General features: G+C 32.8%; 1 protein-coding gene across 1 annotated transcript in view; it reads right to left on the bottom strand.

The window, feature by feature from the left end:
* Positions 1-214: 214 nt before the first annotated feature.
* Positions 215-19,038, bottom strand: part of Idh3a (isocitrate dehydrogenase [NAD] subunit alpha, mitochondrial) — a 187,401-nt gene continuing 168,577 nt past the window's right edge. The window contains exon 10 of the mRNA XM_090403633.1: positions 215-833. Coding sequence (XP_090259759.1) covers positions 753-833 — 81 coding nt within the window. The 3' untranslated portion in view covers positions 215-752. The remainder of the gene's footprint in view (positions 834-19,038) is intronic.

Genomic DNA, 19,038 nt, shown 5'->3' with positions numbered 1-19,038 from the left:
GATCATGTATACACACCCCTTGAGGGATATGTCAGTAATTTGATGATGAAATAAATGTGAAACTAATATTTCAAAAATCAGCTAGGAAGAAAATAATACACACAGATAGAATTCAAAAATAAATATTCAAAGATGGTAACATATTCTGTTGCATGAATGAATGAGAGAGAGAGAAAGAGAGTAAACTTCAATAAGAATCACATTAAACATAATATAACAAAGATGAATTCCCATGATTTTATTCAAAAAACCACTTTTACACTCAATGTTCATTACATTATGCTTTGGCTACAGAGAATAAAACTCACTTTATAAACTCTACCATTTATTATAACACTGACAATAAAAAAATAATCCAAACATTTAAATTTTTTTTTTTTGGCAGTGAATGGACTAACATGTTTTTTGGTATTGATGGGAGAAAAATAATCTAAAGGAAATTAAGAGACATGATCACAACTATTTCTAACAACCACAAGGGATAAAACTTCTATTTTGCACAGGACAAATCATGTTCTGTTTACATAAAGCATCTCTGTGCTAGTATACATATTTATGTGTATATACACACACACGCACGCACGTGTGTGTAAAGGATTTCTTCTTCTTTTCCTTTTTTTCAATCTGGAATTTAATAAATATTTTATCTCATCTATAATTTAAAAATTTGCAGTCTATCAACACTGAACTACAAGAGCATATCTGTACTTATATTTAAAGTCTATTCTACAAATTCCTTTTTGAAATATATTTTATAGAGAGACTATTTTGGAACATATTTCTGCAGTAAACTCAGAACATGCTGCCTTTCCTCCAAGATCTGCAGTACGAACCTAGGGAAGGAAGAGACAGAGAAAGATGAAACATGTCAAAGAAACTCAAAAAAGAAATACCATTTAAAATTTAATTAAATCTATATTTACTTGATCACTGAGAATGAAAAACTAGTTAATTTATTAACTGGTTTTATATGTAGACACAGAGTTACTGAAAATAATCACAATATTTTGCACTAAAAATAACAAGACATCAGTGTGGAATAAGCAAGTAATTTAAATGAGGCCACATACAAGGTAATATAACATTGGTTAATGGATGTTGCAAGCCAGAAGGATAATATAAAACAACGAATCATTTTTGATATTTGTTAAGGATGAGAATCTTCCATACTTTTAGGATTGAATGTAAATCCTTCTGATTTAAATTAAGATAGTGTAATAAAGCGTCTGCGCTCTCCTTGAACTGATGAAAACTGTTTTTAAGAAAAATGCTAGTATCCAAAAGATTGTGTTCTGTTTCAACACATGTTATACAAGATCAGACTTACCAGGTACTACTGTTGTTCCATTTTCCACATTTCACTGCTCTCTGAGAGAAAAACTTAGCTTTTATCCCTTTCTTGACTGTGAACAAACTTAACTTCCATGGATGCCCTCGTGTTCTCTCCCCACCTTCCATGCAACGAAAAATTTCATCACAAGCTATCCTATAGCACCTATTCAAAAGTTTATAGACCTCTATCATATCACCCCTCTTTCTCCTGTGTACCACTATAATCCACATACTCACAATCTAATCCCATAATCCAGATATAATCTTTGTAAGTCTTCTTTGCACCCTTTCCACAGCTTCTTTATCCCCTTGAAATTTAGGAGACCAAATCTGCACACAATAATCCAGAGGGGGTATCAAAGCCTTAGAAAGAGGCAAAATGACTTCTTTATCCTCTGAGTTGTATTTGCAACTTTTGCTATATGATCTTTGAACTTCAAATTCCTATCTACCAATATGCCAAGATCCCTTTGCCTCTGCAGTTTCTTGTAGCATAACCCGCGCTAATATAATATGCTACTGGAAATCTAATCACGCCAAAGTGCATAACTTGACACTTACTAACATTAAACCGATAGCCTTTCCTTCATACTTACATGGTGATCAGAATACATCATGAAAATAACAGAAACTACCGTGTTAGAATAAAACTTCAGTTTAATGTAAACCAAAATAATCACTCGACAATAATCATATTAAAAAATTCTGAATATTTTTACGTATTAATTTTGCTTGTTAGTTTTTGTTTTCATACACGCAGTGTGTGCACTTGTGATGTGCTCGTTATGAAAATATTATGTTAGAAGTAATATGTAAAGAAGTAAAAATATTGAAGTACTTACTTAATTGATTATTTGTATTATTTATAAGAAAGTTTGTTGTGTTTTTAAATGTTGAATTTTGTGTTTATGAAAGACTTTCTTCAGCGCTGGTGGATACAGCGAGTCAGCCATATTTTTACAATGCGTAGTTTCTGACGTTGTTGAAGTGCGCATGCTCCCGGAGTGAACTTGATGTTTGATTGACAGCTGACAAGAAAGCGTTGCGTATCCAAGTTACAGTGGTAAACAAGAGAGCGTTCGGAAAGTTTTTAGAACACTGGCCGAGGAATATTCAAGTTGGGAGGAACTTGATTTTTTGTGTGCGGCAGTCAAAAGGAAATTTCATATTGTATTCCGAAAAGGGAATAGTGGAAATAATATGTTTCAAGAAGGAATAAGTAAAGAAGAAGGAAATCTTGAAACTAAGTTTTTATAAACTGGCCGAAGATATATTCAAGTAGGAAGGAACTTGAATTTTTTGTGTGCGGCAGTCAAAAGGAAATTTCATATTGTATTCCGAAAAAGGAATAGTGGAAATAATATGTTTCAAGAAGGAATAAGTACAGAAGAAAAAGGAAATCTTGAAACTAAGTTTTTATAAACTGGCCGAGGAATATTCAAGTTGGGAGGAACTTGATTTTTTGTGTGCGGCAGTAAAAAGGAAATTTTATATTGTATTCCGAAAAAGGAATAGTGGAAATAATATGTTTCAAGAAGGAATAAGCAAAGAAGAAAAAGGAAATCTTCAAACTAAGTTTTTATACACTGGCCGAGGAATATTCAAGTTGGGAGGAACTTGATTTTTTGTGTGCGGCAGTTAAAGGAAATTTTATATTGTATTCCGAAAAGGGAATAGTGGAAATAATATGTTTCAAGAAGGAATAAGTAAAGAAGAAGGAAATCTTGAAACTAAGTTTTTATAAACTGGCCGAAGATATATTCAAGTAGGAAGGAACTTGAATTTTTTGTGTGCGGCAGTCAAAAGGAAATTTCATATTGTATTCCGAAAAAGGAATAGTGGAAATAATATGTTTCAAGAAGGAATAAGTACAGAAGAAAAAGGAAATCTTGAAACTAAGTTTTTATAAACTGGCCAAGATATATTCAAGTAGGAAGGAACTTGATTTTGTTTTGTGTGAGGCAGTAAAAAAAGAATTTTTAAAGGGATCTTGAAAAGAGCCTTAACAGGAAGAGAATAAGACTATGAACATTTTTTTTGTGATTGTAAAGAAAAAGTGTTTTGTCTTAAGAGTAAGTTTGTATTTTTTTAATAAGGCCTTGGATCCATATAATCTGTATTTGTAGTTATGTATTTTACTAGAAGTGTATATATATTGTTTTAAGTTTTATTAAATGTGTTTATTTTGTACTTGGTGTTGAGTCAATGATTAGCTGGATTCTGAAAAAGTGAGTTAAAGTCATTGCACCAATTGGAGTGAACTCTTTGTGCAAATATAATAACATATAGGGACACTCGGAGTCAAAAATAAAAATAATTGTTAGTAAATGAAATATTATTTATAATACACATTATAAATAACTAATGGCGCAGCCTATACAGGATAAATAAATTCATTAAATATTAACAATGGCGCAGTCGACGACAGGATAATTGGTTATGACTAAACTATTTTAGAATCCAAAAGGCAAATCTTGACTCAAATAAAAAAAAAATGGCTACAGAAAATAGTAATATTAGTAGTAAAGTTCCTTCAGTTAATGATGAAGAATTTTTTAGGTTAATAAATCCAACCTTAGTAATACCTTCTTTCTCAGGTGATAGTAGTGAAAGCATAGAAACATTTTTTAGGTATGCAGAAAAAATTAAAGATTTAGGGAATTGGTCAGATTTTCACTTGTTAATTATACTTCGTAATAAATTGTTGGGAAAAGCCAAAACATTTTTGAATACATCTCCTTTACTACGAGATACTGACAATTATGCAACCTTTAAAAGTTTGCTAATATCAGAATTTTCAAATGTAAGAGAATTAGGGCCAAACATTTGGAAGATTCAACAGTGTATCCAAGGTAATAAGGAATCTGTTTCTGAATATTATCATAGATTGTGGACCATTGCTCATGGATTCAATATTTCATCTGAAGAGAAATCCTCTTTAGAATGGTTGCTCTTTAATCAATTTAGGCTTGGCCTTAAGGATAATTTAAAAGAAACAGCGTATAAGAAAAAAGTTAGAAATCTTGAACAATGTTTTGAGCTTGTTAAAGAAAAGGAAGAAAGATTAAGAGATATTTTTCATTCCTCAAGCAATAAGCAAGTAAATTCTTTTCAGCATAATCAACTTCATTCTTCTAGCATTGTGGGTACTGATAAAATGAGAGAAGAAAAGCTTCAAAGGGGTAAAGCTGAAAATAAAAAGAAAAAGTCTAAGGAAACTTCTGTGAATTTTACTAAGGATATTCCAGAATCTGATTCCAGGGTAAAATTACATGATTTGGAAAAATATGAGGAACTGAAAACATTTCTGAGTGAAGAAATAGAAAGACAACAGAGACCCATAGTTCAAGGACAGGAACTTCTGTTTAAGATGATGTCGGATTTAACAATATCAAAAAATCTTACAGATAATCAATCTTTTTCTTGTAAATCTGATAGCATTAACAGGAATAAAGCATCTCATAGGAGATACATTCCAAAATGTTTTAGATGCAATAAACAGGGTCATTTTGCTAAAGATTGTTATGTTAGAGATAGATCTTGTTTTCAAAATAAGAAATCGGAGAATAAAGGTAAATCTGGAATTAATTATTATTCCAATATTATACTGGCAAGGACAGAAATGTCAAACTATTCACTAAACATGGGTAAAGCCAAAGACAGCTATAACCATAAAAGAAAGTTTGATGTAGCATTAGCTCCTTATGCTAATGAAAGTAATCCTTTAACAGTATTACAAGGATTTATTGAAGATGTACCTTGTGAAATCTTACTTGACACAGGTGCACACATTTCACTCATTTCTTATAGCTTATTTAACAAAATTAAATCTCTAATTCCAAATGATATTTCAGTTTTAAGCAATCCAATTAAGTTAAAAGGAATATTTGAATCTGAAATTTCAGCTTATAAGCAAATCAATGTCTTTATTTCAATTCCTTGTTTTCCATTAAAAGTTTCTCATTCATTAATTGTTCTTCCAGAATCTTCAAATCCAAATGTGCAAATAATATTTGGAATTGATTTTCTGAAAAGTCATGGGTTTGTGTGTAATTTTGTTGATAATACAGTATCATTGTGTGGAATAGAATGCTGTTTGGATAGGAAATCAGGTGACAGTGGAAAATTAGAGCAGTCTCCTGAAGTTTTTCTAGATACTAGTGATAGTGATCAAGTATTTAATATTGAAACTCTAAAGAATAAGGATCCTAGTATACAAATTTGGGAAAAAGATAAGATTATCCAAGCTCAGAAGGATGATCTCATACTAAAAACTATTTATGAGGCAGTATTGAAAGAGGAAACTCAACTAGATACATTTTTGAATCTGGAAAACTTGTATTTAGATAAAGATGGGTTACTCTTATCTAGACAAATGGAAGATGGAAAGTTGAAGGTGAAAATATTGGCACCAACTGAAATGATTCCTTGGATTATGTATACTTTCCATGATTCTGACTTAGCAGGACACCAAGGGTTTTCTAGAACTTTGGAAAGAATAAAGGATCGTTACATCTGGAAAGGTATGAAGAGTGATATACTCACGTATGTCAAGTCATGCCATAAGTGCCAAATAAGATCCCCTTTTAGAGGAAAAGCTCCTTTACAACCATTTCCAATTCCAACTAGACCATTTCAAGCTGTTGCTATTGATGTAGTAGGTCCTCTACCAATTACTAAAAAAGGAAATAGGTATATTCTAGTAGTCATAGACATGCTAACTAGATTTCCTGAAGCAGTATCAATGAAAGACCAATCTGCAAAAACTATTGCAAGAAAGTTTTTGAATATGATAGTTTGTAGATATGGAACTCCTCAGACCTTACTTTCAGATCAAGGAGCAAATTTCACATCTGAACTATTATTACAGTTATGTAAATTGCTTAATGTTAAGAAGATTTTTACAACACCTTATCATCCGCAATGTAATGGTATGTGTGAAAGACTAAATAGAAACATAAAGCAAATACTTTCAAAGTTGGCAAACACCAAAATGAATGATTGGGATACACATATCTCTCAAACATTATTTGCATGTAGGTCTGCTTTTCATTCTGCTATCAAAGAAAAACCATCTTTTGCATTATATGGTTTTGACCCAGTTTTTCCTAATGAACTTGTTTCAGTTATTCCAAATACAGGATACAGTGATATAAATGAATATTTAGAATTAGTAATAGATAAGTTTTCCACTACTCATAGACTAGTAGGTGAAATAAGTAAATTAAGTGCTCAGAAAACTAGACAATATATAAATCGCTTTAGAAAGTATAAATCTTTTGTACCAGGTGATTTAGTATTGTTAGATGATAAATCTAGTATTAAAAGAGTTGGGAAATTAGGAAAGAAAGCCTTAGGTCCATTTAGAATTTTAGACAATTTTTCTCCTGTGAATTTTAGAATTCAAGATGTCAATAATCCTAGTAAAATTTTAAATGTACATTCTGATAGATTAAAAAGGTACTTTTTGGGAAATAAAAATTTAGTTACTTTAGGTGATAATATGAATAAAATATTGAAGGATGAATGTAGTTTTCCTAATACTAATTGTGAATCTTATTCAAAGTTAAATGATAGGAAAGGGAATAGATCTAATATTCATACTTCAAATATGCAGCGAAAGAAAAAATTAAACTTTGGTAAAGTGAACCAAAATACAACAAATTTTAGAATTCCCAAGACACACATTTCAGATGATGTACAATGTAGGAATAATGATAATCAAATTGATTCTAATATTGATGAAAGTATAGCGGAATTTCATAGGTTGATAAATATAGGATTAAATAAGAACAGGGAAGTTAAAGATACCTCAAATTTAGTTAGTAAGGATAAGGAATCCCAGAAACTTTTAGAATCTCAAAAACCTGTAGAAACTGATTCTGATAGTGATGATTCTATAGATTTAGGACATCATTCAAGTAGTTTAAATGAAGTGTTTGAAAGGTATAAAAATGAAATTTTTAAGTATACTAATTTGGAAGAAGAAAGTTCAGAATTATCTCTAGTGTCAGATGATTCTGAAACTAGTGATTCAGAAGATATGCATAATGATTAGATAATTAGATTAGAACTTAAAATATAACAATCTAGAAATAAATATTAAAAGTTTGTTTAGACGTAGGTTAAATATAAAAAAAAATTTAAAAAAAAAAAAAAATTTTCTTTCACAGAAAAATGAAACTGATGTAAAAATAATCATATTAAAAAATTCTGAATATTTTTACGTATTAATTTTGCTTGTTAGTTTTTGTTTTCATACACGCAGTGTGTGCACTTGTGATGTGCTCGTTATGAAAATATTATGTTAGAAGTAATATGTAAAGAAGTAAAAATATTGAAGTACTTACTTAATTGATTATTTGTATTATTTATAAGAAAGTTTGTTGTGTTTTTAAATGTTGAATTTTGTGTTTATGAAAGACTTTCTTCAGCGCTGGTGGATACAGCGAGTCAGCCATATTTTTACAATGCGTAGTTTCTGACGTTGTTGAAGTGCGCATGCTCCCGGAGTGAACTTGATGTTTGATTGACAGCTGACAAGAAAGCGTTGCGTATCCAAGTTACAGTGGTAAACAAGAGAGCGTTCGGAAAGTTTTTAGAACACTGGCCGAGGAATATTCAAGTTGGGAGGAACTTGATTTTTTGTGTGCGGCAGTCAAAAGGAAATTTCATATTGTATTCCGAAAAGGGAATAGTGGAAATAATATGTTTCAAGAAGGAATAAGTAAAGAAGAAGGAAATCTTGAAACTAAGTTTTTATAAACTGGCCGAAGATATATTCAAGTAGGAAGGAACTTGAATTTTTTGTGTGCGGCAGTCAAAAGGAAATTTCATATTGTATTCCGAAAAAGGAATAGTGGAAATAATATGTTTCAAGAAGGAATAAGTACAGAAGAAAAAGGAAATCTTGAAACTAAGTTTTTATAAACTGGCCGAGGAATATTCAAGTTGGGAGGAACTTGATTTTTTGTGTGCGGCAGTAAAAAGGAAATTTTATATTGTATTCCGAAAAAGGAATAGTGGAAATAATATGTTTCAAGAAGGAATAAGCAAAGAAGAAAAAGGAAATCTTCAAACTAAGTTTTTATACACTGGCCGAGGAATATTCAAGTTGGGAGGAACTTGATTTTTTGTGTGCGGCAGTTAAAGGAAATTTTATATTGTATTCCGAAAAGGGAATAGTGGAAATAATATGTTTCAAGAAGGAATAAGTAAAGAAGAAGGAAATCTTGAAACTAAGTTTTTATAAACTGGCCGAAGATATATTCAAGTAGGAAGGAACTTGAATTTTTTGTGTGCGGCAGTCAAAAGGAAATTTCATATTGTATTCCGAAAAAGGAATAGTGGAAATAATATGTTTCAAGAAGGAATAAGTACAGAAGAAAAAGGAAATCTTGAAACTAAGTTTTTATAAACTGGCCAAGATATATTCAAGTAGGAAGGAACTTGATTTTGTTTTGTGTGAGGCAGTAAAAAAAGAATTTTTAAAGGGATCTTGAAAAGAGCCTTAACAGGAAGAGAATAAGACTATGAACATTTTTTTTGTGATTGTAAAGAAAAAGTGTTTTGTCTTAAGAGTAAGTTTGTATTTTTTTAATAAGGCCTTGGATCCATATAATCTGTATTTGTAGTTATGTATTTTACTAGAAGTGTATATATATTGTTTTAAGTTTTATTAAATGTGTTTATTTTGTACTTGGTGTTGAGTCAATGATTAGCTGGATTCTGAAAAAGTGAGTTAAAGTCATTGCACCAATTGGAGTGAACTCTTTGTGCAAATATAATAACATATAGGGACACTCGGAGTCAAAAATAAAAATAATTGTTAGTAAATGAAATATTATTTATAATACACATTATAAATAACTAATGGCGCAGCCTATACAGGATAAATAAATTCATTAAATATTAACAAAACCGATAGCCTTTCCTTCATACTTACATGGTGATCAGAATACATCATGAAAATAACAGAAACTACCGTGTTAGAATAAAACTTCAGTTTAATGTAAACCAAAATAATCACTCGACATTTAATCGTTCACATTAAGGTCATCATCTGGAGTATACACACATACATATATACAAAGAAACAAGTTGCACTACAATCTACATGGTATGCTCAAGTTACTAGTCAACAGTTACAACTATTAGCTTACAAAATTAAATTAAGCTAGAGAGCAACATGTTCACACAAAAAATGTTACTCATACATGTATACATCTACAGGTAACCTTCATATAATGCGGATGTTAGGTTCCACAGAAATGCCACGTTATATAAATCGCGTTATGCGAGACTCAGATCACACAGAAAAAGGAGGGCTATGTTCCAAAATAGTTTTTTTTTTTTTTTTTTTAAATTATATAAACAACAATGACATATCCAACAAAAATATTTTTATTTAATTCAGGCAATTCATGTAAGTTAAGAAAACAAACTATGAAAATTTGTATTTTATAATTTATACATAGTATAAATTATAAAATACAAATTGTACGTAAACTTCATTGAACATAATGTATAAATGTTTTAGGCAAAATGAAATAAAGTGCATAATTTAATCGTTATCACTGTCTTCAAAAATAGCGTTTCGTAGATGTTCTTTATTTACGAGTGGCCGGACGTCGTCATCATCACTTGAAATTTCTTGGGCATCATTTGTATAATTCTCATTGCATCCTTTGGCTGGTTTATTATCAAGAAGTCAGTAATAAGCCCTTCCTTACCAATATGTTGCAATTTTTTATTAAGTTCATAATATGGAGCTAAACAAATACCAGTTGTTTCCTGAATTTTCCGCAGCACTCCATTGAGGGATCATTATCCGTAAAATAACTCCTAACTTTCTAGCCAAGTCCAATCCGTCTGCTAATTTCTTAAAACTGAATTCTTTAATGGATTCATCAAAATCAGAATCTTTGGCAGAATTTCACCGCCATTTGGTTTGAAGTCATCTATTAATTGTACCAGTTCCTCTTCATTTAAATCTGTTCCCCATCAATTAATTCACTCATTTCGTTTTCATCCATATCGCAAAAGCCTTTTAAGTGGCCCTTACTATAAAAATTAATTTTTTACATAAAAAGACATTACATATTGTATGTAATGTAATGCGCTTTTCTGGGAGAAAATGAAGACAACTTTCAACAATAAACACTTTATATGGTAAACAATTGACATACATGCATGCTAAAGGGTATTTCCCCAAATCGCTACTTATAACTACATGTGCGATAAGGGTGGATGCAAATTTAATGAATATAAAATTTGATTTTTAATTCGCGCGGTGAAAAATATATAAAAAGATAAAGAGTTACTATAATTTGTAGACCGTGTTTTTATCAAAACCACATTGTATAAGTACCGTGTTGAACAACGGTACTTATACAATGCGGTCTACAACTACAATTTGTAGACCACATATATCGAAACCATGTTGTATAAGTACCGCGTTATACGAGGGTACCTGTACTGTATTTACTAGAATATATAACTCTCATCCCCCCCCCCCCCCCAAATTAAAGTTAAAAAATTGTAGTGCGAGATACATGCAGGGATTTTTGGAAACTAAATTGAGGTTTATCATTAAATCCTCAGTATTCATTATAATTTATAACTGCTCATATTATTTATAAAAGGAATGCATTTAAATTTTAATTATCAATGTTATTTATGTGATCGGAGTAGCATCCCTGATTGCTCTGCCTATCTTTGTATTGGCAAACAATTGCACATCTCATGTTAGACCCTGCCTGATGTCATCAATGCATAGACTGAACAATAATGGCCCAAGGAATGAACCCTTAAATGGGTTCATCAAATCTGGCAGATTTATACCCAATGTATACCACTTTCTGATATCTGTCTGTCAGTCATCCCCTGATCCAAGTCAAGATTTTATATTCCAATCCCATATTCTCCAATTTATGCAACACCTTTTTGGTGTTATCCTATCAAGCTCCTTAGAAAAATCCAACATTATTATAGTGTATCCATTCCCTTTATCCAACTCGGCCATAACATTGTTATGAAATATGAGCAAATTGCTAAAACATGACCTTCTTTTAGTAAAACCATGCTGCTCCTTGCAGAGTATAGTTTGTTTGTTTGTCTACCCATTTTGGCATGTGAGTTCTTATCAATTTCTCTAAAATCTTCACTACCACACCAAAGATACTGATAGGTTGGTAGTTAGACACATCAGTTATTGTACCACCCTTGCACAATGGAACTATCATACATTCCTTCCATTACTGTGGTATCGTTCCTGAGCTAAGACTCAAGTTATACAAACATGTGAAAGGCCTAGCAAATTCGGCTGAACATTCCTCTAGCAAACAGGCTGATATTCCATCTGTTCCTATTGACAAATTCTTATCCGATTAATGCAACACCTCTTCAACCCCATTTTCATGCACATCTAATTCTTCGTCTAATGTAAAAGTAGCACTATGCACCATGTTACATACATCCAGTTGATATATCTTAGCAAAGTGAGCACTCATTAATTGAACAATCTCATTAGCTTCTGACACTTGAGTACCATCTGCATTCAATAAAATTATTCTTTCACATTCAATCTTTCTTTTGCTTGCAGCATAACGATAAAATTCTTTTGAATTGCATGGATAATTTCTTTTCATACTCCAATTTAATTTTCTGCAAAATACTTGCGACTTTTCCGGCCTGAGCTTCATATATTTCATAACTCCTCTCAACCCTTATTCTAACAATATTCTTTCCACTTCTTCTTCTTGTGGATCACTTGCCTAATAAGGTTGCACATTCATTTCACTCCCAACCTATTTATTCTTCAAACACTAAGGCTATATTCGGATACCACCTCATTTAAGCAATTTTTCAAAAATTCCCATGCATTGCTGACATTTTTCCCATTTAGTGACTGAAACCATGGGACCAAAGATAGTATTCTTCTGAGTTGATCATAATTTTCAGTTTTGTAGTTCAACATGTAACCTGTTCTAATCAAAGCATCAATACAATTAGATATTCCCCAAGAGAGCTTCACTGTCACCAACTGATGGTAAAATAGTCATACTCTTAACAGAGACCCCTTCTGACACTATGAGCAATAAACAGTTTAATTCAGGAACAAATGGGTACATGAAGACAATGGTTTAAACAATATTCCAGGCCTCAAGAAGGAATGTGGTTGCTTCTCACAATGATGTTTCATACTGTTATAAAGACATCTAGGAGCTCAGTTGATAATAACAGCCACCATTGCTCCTGGAAAGCTCTCTTAAATCTCTCATGGTTTTCGACAGGGGAAATCGAGAGCAGAAACACTTTTAGCATTCCAAACATGCTCAATAGGATTGAGGTCAGGAGATCTGGCTGACCAGTCCATACATATGATAGTTTTCTTCTTGAAGATACTGGTCCACAGACTTTGCCCAATGAGGATGAGCATTACCACCTTGCAGAATAAATGTCTCTCCTGTTGCATCCACATATGAACAAACATATATGTTTGTTCATATGTTGCATCCACATATGAACAAACATAGGGTTCCAAGACCTCGTCTCTATAAGTTGCAGTATTCATGCTCTGTGCACATACAGGTTGATGCATCCACTTAATGAGATGCCTCTCCAAGCCATCACACTACCTCCACCATAGTGTCCCTTTCACATAAATTATAGGGATGATAATGTGTTCCTTGGTTCTACCAAGATCAGAGGACTCCTGGCATCACTTTGTAGGACAAATCAGGACTAGTCTGTTAACAATACTTAGTGTTGAGGAGTTCAGCAAAGTATCGCCATCTCGTGGTCTCTAATACTAACACTGTTTTACTGTCTAAAAACAGTGTGGATCCTACAGCAAATTTTCCTGAGTTTACAGAACAAAAAAACCCATTTGCCCATGCCAGAGATCGACTAATTCAGGAACTGGTCAAAAAAGGCTCAGTAAAAGTTCCTGTAGTCAGCTACTAGAATAGAACTTATGATGCTCTTCTTTTAGGCAGTCTAGTGCCATGGATGGCACAGGCTTGAAACAGTGGACCCTTGGTTGTCGAACATAATTCATTCCTAAAGGCTGTTCGGAAACCGATTTGTTTGAAAACCGAAACCATTTTTCCATAAGAATTAATGTAAAATGGATTAATCTGCTCCCGAACCCCAGATGATTGCTTATTTAAATTATATAACAGTACTTCGTGCATAAAAATCGTATACAAAAACAATGAAAATGCATAAAATCTTACTGGAAGGTGTGAGTCCCCTTCCATAAAAACATCAGGTAACTGTTGTTCTGTTTTTTTTTTTTTTCTTTCTCTTTTCTGTCTCTTGGCACCACTCGACTCTGCTTGAGACACACTGGGCCTCTGTCTTACTAAAATCCTGTCCAATGAGATTTGTTTTTGCCTGTGTTTTAAAATGCTTCTGAAGAATGACATGGCATTGTCATTGAAAAGTTTATGATGTGGTTTGCTACAGCTTTGTCCAGGTGATATCTTTCCAGAAAATTTTTCACCTCACCCCCATTTCACACACACACACACATTTCATTGATCAAAGAACTAGGAACATCCTCCCTACCTCCTTCCGTGGTGAGCTCAATCCTGTGGTCCTCCACATCAGCATTGTCAACTTCCAAGCCCATACTTTTGCCAAGAGAAACAATATCATTGACAACAGCAACATACTCAGCCTCAAAGTCCTCAATGTCTATGTCTGCTACACATTCTGGCCACAATTTCCTCCAGGCTGAGTTCATGGTCCTGTAATTCACTTGCACCAGGCTTTGTCAAGGATACTTAAGCAATGGAGGATGTTGAAGTGATTTTTCCAGAATATTCCGAGTATTAATTCTGTGTCAGAGGTCACTTCAAACACTTTTGAAACAGTGCTTTGGTGTAGAACCCCAGGAACTGGTAGACAAAAATTTAACTTCACTTTACATGCAGAGGATAGTTGATGGTATAAGTGGAAGGTGCCGAGCTTTTTTGTCAACTTCCAAGCCCATACTTTTGCCAAGAGAAACAATATCATTGACAACAGCAACATACTCAGGGTGAGGTAACTGTTCTTCTGGGATTTTTTTCCTCTTTCTATTTTCTGTCTCTTGGCACTACTCGGCTCTGCTTGAGAGTCGAGCAGTGCCAATAAATATATTGGAAAATTTTTTGGAGAATTGGCGACAATTTGAAAAAACTTGTGAATCCACATAGTGGCCTAGAAATATCAAAAAAATTAATTTTTCCATTTTTTGGCATTGTTTATACTGTGAAGATCTATGAATACTCAATGGCACCTAAGTCTTTTGATATGTATACCAATGATATTTATCATGGCAATTTTAACCAATAGATCTGGGAACTGACACAGGAAAAAAAAAAAAACTTTGATCAAAGAGTGCAGACCAGACATTATGAGACTGCTGAGTAAATTTAAAGAGTAAACAGTTGACACTAATGATATACCCTTATTAAAATGAAGATTCAGAAAAACAACTTGACATTATTCCCATTCAAGAATGTGTAAAGAGAGCTAACCTAAGATGATACCAGTCACCTCAACAGAATAAGAGATGAAAGATGAGCAGAACAAGTGTTTGAAACAAAAATGACAAGAAATTCCGAGAGAAATCAAAACATAGATGGACTATGCACTTTAGAACAATTTACAATACAAAAAGAAGTAAGACTTATGAAATTAGATACCTAATAATGACACCAATCTGGAAAAAACCTTACTGGTAAAAACTAGTAATGATATTGGATTATCAAAATATCTGGTAAGAGTATTATTATATGACACCTCCACACTCACTGCAGAATGTGCCAGGCTGCATCTAGTGTATCAGGCAGTGTTAGATTGTGATAGAGTGGAAATTTATGAACTATCTTATCACAGTCTAACATGCTTTTCCAAACAAAAGAATGAGATAAATACAGTAAATTGCCTCTGCGTGTAAAATAAGTAATATGCATGTATGTATCAGAACATGCTATGTTTTATAGCATGTTTTGCTATAAAAGGGTAAATAAGTATGTAATTTGTGCCATTCACGAATGTGATTAAATTAATATTGAAGGTATAAAACAGTAACAGAGCATCATAAAAGTTCATGTATAAAAGAATTATGGAATGTAAGCACAAATTCAACAGTTGGGGGGGAGAGTGAAGTCCAAAGGTCAAGGAGACGTACGCGAGGGAGCGGCTCGCCCCAAGCAAACAACGTGACGTCAGCGTATGTGCGATAGCGGGGGAGAGAGGATGGACGCCATGACATAGTAACACGTGTGAGTTTACTGGACATCGAAAAGGGCGAGAAACGCAGAGAAGAAGAGAGGGAAATATAAGGGTCATGCGACCCCGAAACAAGGCTTTTTTTTGTTCCTGGATCTCCTGTGTGTTCGTCTCTCGTGGTGGCGTAGGGTGCCAGTGCCCCATACCGGAGGGGATTTCGATTAAGGCAGTCGCGGGTCTCGGCGGCCGTATTCTCTGCGAAAAGAAGCAAGTCCGGCTGTCCACAGAAGGCCAGTTTCCTGTGAACCTATGGAGCACTAAAGAACCAAAAGGGAAGATAAGTAAACTTTGTTTGTGTTACACTGATTATGAATGAAAGATTTGTGTCACGTTAATATGTTATAGAAGAAAAACATTAATGATATAGGATAGGATTGTATTGTTGTCACTTTAGAAGAATATTGATTTTAACCTTACTATCTGTTGGTGTGTTTAAATTCGCTTTTATATTGAATGAAGTTAAGGATATGTTAGAGTGATGAATTGACAAAATATAAAAAGATTGTGAAAGCTATGAATGTTATCTTGTGTAGTCTGACAGAGTGTAGTCTGAAGAAAAACATTAATGATATAGGATAGGATTGTATTGTTGTCACTTTAGAAGAATATTGATTTTAACCTTACTATCTGTTGGTGTGTTTAAATTCGCTTTTATATTGAATGAAGTTAAGGATATGTTAGAGTGATGAATTGACAAAATATAAAAAGATTGTGAAAGCTATGAATGTTATCTTGTGTAGTCTGACAGAGCTACGGAGTTTTAGATTGATTGTGATAATAGTACATGACTAATGCATTAGCGAAGGTTAATATAATTCTTACTTTAGGAAGCTACTGTATAATATTTTATAAGTGTAATAGTAGTGTTTGAATATTATATACCTTGTCTGGAACTCCCTTAAGATGGGATTTTAATTTATGTTATTATGTGTATCAACTTTTGAGTATAAGAAACCTTGCTTTTGATTTTAACAAAGACTGTCTGTGATTTCTGGAATCCGATGCACCGCTTATAAAATATTAATGCGAACCTATGCGGGATATTAGAAAAGGGTATATTTTGGCCACGTCTGCAGAGTTGATAGGTATCATTAAGTACTGTCCTGAGATTACCTCTTGGTTGTTAACATTAATAATCTAATAGCGCTAAGTGGCGCAGCGAAACAAATAAATTTCTTGGCGTTTTACGAGAGGTAAATCTCAGACACTCTGATACTGCCTCATTCTCGAGGAAATTCCATTGTCCCTCAGAGGTACCACGTGCTACCCAATAGAGTGTATTACGGAGATATAGCATAAAAGGTTAAAATAGTTGTGATAAGGAAGAAAGCGAAACAACAGCAGTAACTCACTTCACTAATATATCCCTTCTGCATCAAAAAAGGCACATTTTTACAAATTTTTCAATATACAGTTGACTTATGAACGATACAGGGTTTGAACTGAATGGGTACAATTATATGCCAATTTTTTTTTGATAAATATATTGGAAAAATGTTTTGAGATTTGCGACAATTTGAAAAAACCCGCGAACATACTGCGTGGCCTAGAAATATCGAAAAAGTTAGGTATACCATGAATGCATAAAATATATATAGATACTAATCTATTTTATCATTTATTATCATAAAATATACACAAAGCTATTATAAAAAGTTAAATTTTATCAAAATTTATGCATACAAACACTTACAGACTGTATGTGGTCCATTCGCAATCGAAAGAAATGTAAACAAGCATAAAGATGCAGTATTAAATCATAACTGCACAAATTTAGCTGTTATTAATTAGTTATATTTAATTAATTAGCATAAAAATAAAACTTATTTTTATAAAATTTTATAATGATTCATTCACTGGTGGCCAACCTATGGCACACATTGGATGACCAGAATTAGTGCACTGGATCACAATGATGATAATAAAAAGTAAGCCTATTTATGCAAAAAATATTAACCAAAATCTGATTTGTAGAAAAAAAAGCTAAAACTTAGTCATTATTTTTAGCGATTTTACTGTCTCGTGCACATCTTTTGCACATTCACTTGTTTTATCCTGATGCGGCAAGTGTTAGCAACAATGGTGTGTTGCAGGTTTATGTCAAGGTCAGTTTACAACTGATACTCGTGCACTATGGTGTTGTGATTTCTTTGTCCTTTGTGAATATTTGCAGTTTGGTACTTTTTTTGAAAATTAAGTGTTGTTTTTACATTCAGTTACCCATTACAGTGCAAAAGAAAAATAGAAGGTGATACTAAGCATTAATTTATTTATAGCAAATTAAGATCATGTCTAATAAAAGACATGATCTTAATAGACACTATAAAAGACAATATCAGACAGAAATAGTAGAAAAACTGATGCTAGTGCATGGATCTGAGTTGTCTTTGTTCTGATCTGAGTTTGCAAGATGTCTTGGTGATAAAAATATCAAAAGGAAAGTAAATGAAATTTTTCTGTCAAAGCAAACAGTTACAAGACACACCAAAGAATCTCAATGTATCTGAGCAACTGAAACACCTTGTATACATGCTTTGGACATATCTGCTGACATATGCGATATGGCCCAGTTAAACATTTTATAAGAGAATTGATAATTTTCACATTTTTGAAGAACTTATTAGTCCTGAATCACTTCATGGAAAAACAAAAGGATCAGACATATCTGAGAAAGTGAAATCATGCCTAGAAAATCTACAAGTAGATTCTAGCAAACTCATCAGTGTTTGTATTGACGGAGCACCCATCAAGGATAGGTAAAACTGCTGAGACTACAACACTGCTTGTAAACTTTTTCCGTCGTTCTTTACTAAAATATCACTGCATTATGCACGAAGAATCACTGTGTGGAAAAACGTTAATTTTGCAGAATGTTATGTACTGGTCATGAAATGAGTGAATAAAATTAGAGCAAGAGGATTAAACAGAAGAGAATTCAGAGAATATTGTGAAATGTTAGATTTGGAATATGATGATCTTGTTCTTCACTGTGCGCTGGCTTTCTAGACAGGTTCTGAGTAAATTTTGTATACTTAAAAATACTGTTCATAATTTTCTAGAAGAGAAAAAATGAGCTGCCTGAGGAAAGAGCCATTTTAAGTGCTAACAATTGGCTGGTTGATTTAGCATTTTTAATTGATGTTACCAGTCATCTCAATGATCTAAATTTGAAACTGCAGGGCAAGAATAAATTATTTCCTAGCTTAGTAAATGATATCAATGCATTCAAGATAAAGTTAAAACTGTTTACCTCTCTGTTAAAAAATGAGGATTTGAGCCAGTTTCTGCAATTAAAAGATCAGAGTGAATGTGCTGAAGATAATAGCAATTTTACAAAATATACTGAAAAAAAATAAGGTTATTGCAAGAGTGAGTTGAAAGTTGTTTTTATGATTTTGCTAAAGAAGACTGCATGCCTGC

The sequence above is a fragment of the Typopeltis vanoorti genome, chromosome 14 (assembly GCF_054136105.1).
Source record: "Typopeltis vanoorti isolate ZY-2024b chromosome 14, IOZ_Tvanoo_1.0, whole genome shotgun sequence".
In the NCBI taxonomy this organism is placed as follows: Eukaryota; Metazoa; Arthropoda; class Arachnida; order Uropygi; family Thelyphonidae; genus Typopeltis; species Typopeltis vanoorti.
The sequence above is the reverse complement of the archived record's forward strand: the minus strand, read 5'-3'. Positions and strand labels throughout refer to the sequence as shown.